The sequence below is a fragment of the Magallana gigas genome, chromosome 1, assembly GCF_963853765.1.
Source record: "Magallana gigas chromosome 1, xbMagGiga1.1, whole genome shotgun sequence".
NCBI classification, from domain to species: Eukaryota; Metazoa; Mollusca; class Bivalvia; order Ostreida; family Ostreidae; genus Magallana; species Magallana gigas.
In genome coordinates this window covers 29,504,276-29,511,002 of record NC_088853.1, presented here as the reverse complement: position 1 = coordinate 29,511,002, position 6,727 = coordinate 29,504,276, and the positions used below count along the sequence as shown (strand labels likewise).

The 6,727-nt window shown below is 33.3% G+C and overlaps 1 protein-coding gene across 2 annotated transcripts; it reads left to right on the top strand.

Moving 5' to 3' along the window:
• Positions 1 to 795: 795 nt before the first annotated feature.
• LOC136269910 (uncharacterized) lies at positions 796 to 5,939 on the top strand. Of its 2 annotated transcripts, none has more exons than XM_066065773.1 (12): positions 796 to 954; positions 2,079 to 2,153; positions 2,398 to 2,496; positions 2,747 to 2,818; positions 3,099 to 3,206; positions 3,528 to 3,620; positions 3,749 to 3,824; positions 3,979 to 4,133; positions 4,621 to 4,685; positions 4,777 to 4,868; positions 5,189 to 5,298; positions 5,510 to 5,939. In XM_066065773.1, the coding sequence occupies exons 1-12, from the start codon at positions 796 to 798 to the stop codon at positions 5,831 to 5,833; spliced, it is 1,428 nt and encodes a 475-aa protein (XP_065921845.1). In that variant the 3' UTR covers positions 5,834 to 5,939. The 2 variants fall into 2 exon arrangements, with proteins under 2 accessions (XP_065921845.1, XP_065921842.1); XM_066065770.1 differs by having other exon boundaries at positions 2,395 to 2,496; positions 5,510 to 5,938.
• The last annotated feature ends 788 nt before the right edge of the window (positions 5,940 to 6,727 follow it).

Genomic DNA, 6,727 nt, shown 5'->3' with positions numbered 1-6,727 from the left:
CGAAAAATGTTGTCGGATGTTGGGACAACTCTCGAGCTCTCTCTCCTCTCTATATCTCTCTCTCTCTCTCTACACACCAGTGTCATTAAGTCATGATCAATTAAACATTAAAACATTAGATCTACAGCATACATCGGGATTTTACATGGCTGTATTTGTTTGGGGATTGAATTCCCAATATGAAAAACTTGGCCACTCGCTAGATCACGATCACATTATCACGATCACGATCAGTTGACCCTCTACCGCTGTTCTATAAAAATATCCGTTCATACATGCTTATTATGTATATATGTGTTATCATGGTTATAAGTCAATGTTACCACTTACCTAACATGTATCAACTCTGCAATATTCTATCTTCTGTCATAATCAATCACAAACGTTGTACAAAATGTTGTAGTTCATCAACTTTCCTTTGTTCATCAATCCGCGCCAAAGATGAGGCGGAATTCACCCGTTCTTATTTATTTCGTACGTGTGCCCTATAATCAGCTGGTGATTAGCGTAACCTTATTTATTTAATAAAGCAGGGGGGAATGCATGTCCGATATTTATTAAAATTGTTTATTCTTTTATTTGACTATCCGTACAAATTTAACATTTTGATATTTTATTAAATAAGGGTAGGTACAGGCATCCGATAACTTGTTCCAAAAAAGGAGAACACGTGCATGTGTGCGCGCTTGTGGTCAATTGACCAATCACTGCCACCGAGAGCTTTCTTAATCGCATTTGAACAGTATAAAACTCGAAGATGGGGAGAACGATCGTTACTGAGCTCAAATTATCGTTATGGACTCAACAACCGAACTAGACACAGACATAGATGAGCAAGAGAGTTTTCATTTGCATATTGAGGAAACGCCGGATGCTGATGATCATCGACTTTCGCCCATTGAATCGGAATCGGGATCTGAAAGCATTCTCTCCGCACCCAGATCAAAGAAAAAGGTAAGAATGCATTGTATCATCACTAGCCTTATGATAGGTCTTCTGTTTATTTTGTGGCAGTTTATTTAGATTTCTCTCTCTATATATATGAAACTTCATTGACGGGAGGTGTCACTTCCCTCTGGTTCGACCCCCCCCCCCCCCCCCCCCCCCCGATATTTCATATCATATTGGTTTAATGCGCGGATCCAGAAAATTTTCCGTTTTTTTTTTGGGGGGGGGGGGGGGGGGGGGGGGAGGGAATTCTGACGCTTATTTGAGTTTGCCTGGGGGGGGGGGGGCTGGTGTTTGAGGTATAATGGTTTTATGCGCGGATCCAGAACATTTTTCCGGGTTTTTTTCTCTCACGCTTATTTAAGTGGTGGGGGGGGGGGTGTATGAGGTATATTTTGGGTAATTTAAAAATATCTCTGGTGCTATGTCCCGTGACTCCTGCCTGTAATCAATTTATATACATACAGACTTTGTGTTATACATTAAAAGAAAGATATCTATTGTAAAACTTGTACGCTTCTTAAGATAAAACTGTTATACATGTATATGCAGAACACCAAGTCTTAAGAATTATTTTTGCCATTGAATTATTTTAACATTGTATTGAAGTCCATATGCAGCTATTACATTTGAGTTCATATACACTGTGTTTTGAAATTTGATTGATTTAAGAAATGAAGATAATAATTTTTTTATTGATCGACGTATCAAAGAAAAAATTGACCGGAAAACTGCATCAATGCGCGTAGTAGTTGGTTTCCCGAAAATAAAAGTATGGGATGAGGCGGGGCTGCATGTTCCCCCACCCTTACCCCTTTGCTACTTGCTTGCTTTAGTATTAGCTCTAAAATTGCAGAAACTGTCATGATATTCTAATTCCATGATTTAAATATTTTGCATTAAATTGTGAGAATATAAAATGTTGAATTTTTATCAAATTTTCAATTACCTGGTAGTTTACAATTGTCTGATAAATAGAAGCGAGGTTATAAAATCTGCGAGATGTGCCTCTTGAGATTTAACGCAGATATTTACATTCCTTGCATTTAAGAAGGAATCTACAGTATTTATAAATCTTGACATGAATAATTTATTTTTGGAGATAACATTTTCTGTGTCTTCTTTTGCAGAAATTTCAAGAACAAACGCCTACCCTCAGAAGGTCACCAAGGAAACATGTACTTATTCATAAGTCACTATCACAAGTAAGGATCTATCATAATGCACATGTACTTAATTCACTTGATGCCCAGTATGTACATATCATGATAATATTTATCATGATTTATTTATTTCTACTCGTGAATATTTTAAATGCATTTAAGAAGCAAATCACAATAGAAAAAAATACGGTATAAATTGTCAATCACATCAATAGTATTAATAACACGCACCTTTGATTAACATGATTATCTTGATATTAAAAGATTTTTGCTTTATTTCTAGCAGTCAACAGACAAAAACCCAAAGGCCAGTAATGTACAGACTAGGAGACTATTACTGCCATCAGATTCATATTCTGACAGCAATGATCTGTCTATTTACATGGTATGTAAAAATATTTATTGACACCCATTATCTTTATTATGCACAAACCATCTCTTTATCTAATTACCATGCATCTGGTTGCATGTTGGAAAATCCAAAAATATAGACATAGACTTTGTTTTTGATATCAGTTTTTAAACAGTTGTGATGAAGAAATGGGGAGTTGATCTTGATGTACCGGTATAATGAAACATCAACAAAAGTCTGACTTTCAGTACTTTGTATCAATATTTTGATTTTGTCTCAACAGAGCTCTCCTGGTCCTTTACCTCCCCTTAGAAAATCCCCAAGAAAGAGGACATCTAAATGCAAAAAATCACAAGTAAGAGGCTTTCAGGAACAACAGAACTTAAACAATTTCCTGTACTTATTGATACAATCCTCATATGAATAGTTTCTATTTCAAGCATTAGCCAAGCATATACATGTTTATTATTTAAAAGATATAGAATATGGCTACACTATTTAAATACATGTATCAACTTTCAAATAGCACAACAATTTACTTATCATCATATGTTTGGATAATGCTATAACATACTAAATAATTCATAATATTTTGTAAATTTTCATTTTTATCTCTTACTTTTTAAATCCAACAGTTAAAAGAGAAAACCCCACAAGCCAGGAATGTGGTTCAAATTGGAAGAGTACCAATGCCATCAGATTCTGACAGCAGTGATATCGATGCACCTTGTGGAAATCAAATGGTAAATAAATTACATATTTATTATTGATATTTGTTTCAGGAAGGGGTAACCCTATTAAACATTTATTGCACGAATGTTTGGGAGACAAAGATTTATTACCACAAATAAATTTTTCTTCGAATTCTGAGTAGACCATCATGATCATAATGCCCAAACAATCATGCAGTTTATCATTTTTTAGTTTAATTACCGGTACGTAATGGGCTGGAAGCTCAAGAGAGCTCTTGTCTGGCATCTTTTATATACATCTGTATTAAACAATTGTTATTGAATTTATGTTTGTTTCGTTTTATTTTATAACCATATGCACATTTCTTTAAGTCTGGAATTCGGAAATCACCAACTAGAAAGTCCCCAAGAAAAAGGACAACGTTAACTGCTGCTTCAAATCAAAGTCAAACAGGCAGAAATTTGGTAGGTATCCTTTCAGCTAAAACCAGGATACCCAATAAATGGAGAAAGTATCATAATTCATTATTGTGGTGGTACAAGCATTCTTATCAAAAATGTATTTATGTGGGTTTTTTTTTATATAAATGCAGGGTTCAAGAACCCAAAGAAATGATATGACTCAACAACCAAATGTGCATGTAACACCTGGTGCAGAAATATCCAGTGGTAATATTCGTACTTTCATTTTTTTAAAGGGACAGGGGCTTAGGGGTAAAGTTGCTTTAATTTTACAAGATATCAAAATCCATTAGTGGATACTTTCATTTCACTTAATATTCTTTTTTATAGTCTGTGTAAAAAACAACTTTCTTTGTTAAAGGAAAATCACTTAAGCAACAACTTCAAGAAATCATTGGAAACCAAAAGGAAATGATGCAGGGGATCACAAGCTTGAAAAAAGACGTTTCAACCATTAAAGGAGAGATGGAAAAAAGAAAAGCAAATGAACCTGTAGAGATTCCAAGTAAAATAAGAGTAAGTCATATTTTTTTTTATAGATTTTATATATGATAATTTCAATTAATGTTTTTGTAACAGAAGTTTCAAAAAGTTTATAACAGAGTTAGAAGTTTCAATGTTGGTACAAAACCTGACATCACAATACTCTAAGAATGACGTCATCATGCTCAAGGGGAGATATATTACGAACTGACTGTGTATGGATTATACACGGTCTTCATGTGACTGCTATTAACTAATGATTTCCTTACAATTTAGTAGGAGGTAAGATATATACAGATAACTTTGTTATCTCGAACTAGATGCATATGCGACCATTTAAAAACTTTGAGATATCCGAGTATTTGAGGGTAAAATACTTGAAAAATAAGTGGTTGGGACTTAAAAATCACTTCGATAATTTCATGTATTCCAGATATCAGTGTTCGAGATATCGAAGTTCAACTGTACATGTACACTGAAGAGCATGACCAAGTATCTTAAGTATTCTGAATGCTTTCAGGTTGCAGTTAAAGATTTTTACACAAGTGGCCTTGAGAGAGACATGACATGGAATTTGAAAAAGAGGTATTACTAGATTAACTCTTGCCAGAATCCAAATGAAATTAAATGAAAATCTAAAAATCAGTTTCCCAAATATTTTGATATTTGCTCACAGGTATACAGATGAAGACAACTTTGAACTTACCAATTACATTAAAACAAGTGTGCAAGGAATTGCCCCAGATACCTCAGAGGAAGTTATACATGGTAAATTTTAAATGTCATTTATACATTTTTTTAAAGTAAAATATCTATGATCTGTGAACACAACTGTTATATTAACAGGCAGTTGATATAAAATTAAAACCATAGACGAATTTGCAAAGTTGGTAGTGTAACCACAACTGTAAATATGAATGAGGTTATGTGCATGTATATGCATTTCGTGATGCAGTTATTTAATACGATTTATTTCTCAGTCAACTGAGAAGGTGAACCAGCTTACTGTGGCCTGATAACAAGATTGATTCAAAACTACTTGATTTTTTATATTGAGAACATTTCTTATTCATTAATTTCTTTTGCAGGTGCCATCAGAAGATATTTCACCTCAAAGAAGGAGGCAGAAAACAGAATGTCAAAAAACAAGGCAGAAATTCACAAAAAGAGGCAGGCAACCTATGAGAGAAAAAAGGAGGTAATATTAGATTGAGAATGGTTTTAACATGTCATATTTCAACAGTTCAGATATTTCTAAATAATTTTTATTCTAATTATTGGGATTCTTTCTATTATGATTGTGTGATACGAGAAGCTGATTTAAGAGGCATATCAAGCTTTTTTGTTCTTTCTTTTTTCAAAAGAATTTAAACTATTTTAAAATTCATTATCTTTGTTCATCATTGCAGAAACTTAGACGTCGGCTGTCTGCCTTGGACAAGAAAACAAAATGGTCAAAGGACAAGAAGGAGCTTGTGCGTGGATTACTTTCCAGCAAGTCAGCACATAAGTACATGAGTAGTGACGAGGAAGGGGATGATGGCTTTATTTCCCACCCTTTTTCCTGGGAAAGTGAAAGCTTCCGGAGTGTTAAAGACAGTCTGGACAAAAAGTTCCTGGAGACTTGTCCAGTCAGGAGTAAAAGACTGCTTTCCAAAAGGACTCGTGGAAGTCTTAAGGATGAAGAACCTCCAACGCTTCCTGAACAGTTCATGTGGATTGTGTCTCCTTAAGGTTAACATCTGTAATTCAGGACTGGGAAAATTGTTCTAAATAGCCATCAGTTTGTTTGTTTTTTTGCATGGAATAAATGTCATCCTTTATGAACTATATATATATATATATATATATATATATATATATATATATATATATATATATATATATATATATATATTATATATCATGTCTCTACTGAAATAAAGAGTTATTATGATGATGTTTTAAATGGTGTTGTTGGTTTTTATTTCAAGCATTTTAATTTTCTAATGATTAAAGGCATTTATGTAATAAGCTTAAAAAGTACTCTGAAAGCTTGAATGGTATTTTCGCTAAATGAATTTTTAAAATTTAAAGTGTAAATCAAACTTTTCCATTAGATTTACAAAAGTAAAGATGTCTTTACAACTATATTTAATTATCATAACTTAAAAGTAAATTTCATAATTGAATTGTTGTAAAGCCAGTTTTACAAAACTGAAAGATTAGCTTTACTGGAAAAAAAATTGCTTTGTAAAATAGGCCATTACAATTCATTTACTTTTATGTAAAGTCAAGTAAAGATTACCTTTAACTTATTTGTCTTGGTTAAGTAAATTTTTGTAAATACAATTAAAGGTAATGTAAATATAAAATTTACAATATATTTACATGTATTGTAAAGCTGTTTTTTCATGCAGTGGGTGGACGATGAGCGAACGCAGAGCGCAAACAGAGCGCAAAGTGAACGGTAAACGATATGTGAACGCTTCGTAAACGCAAGATGAACGAATTATTTGGAGAGCCTCAGGGGTTATCCTTACAATGTTTTTCGTCGGTAATCAGGACAAAAAGCCAAAAAACTAAATCTACATGTACATTTCTGCTATCGTGAAAGTTGACAAAACAATCCTATCCTATCCGATATA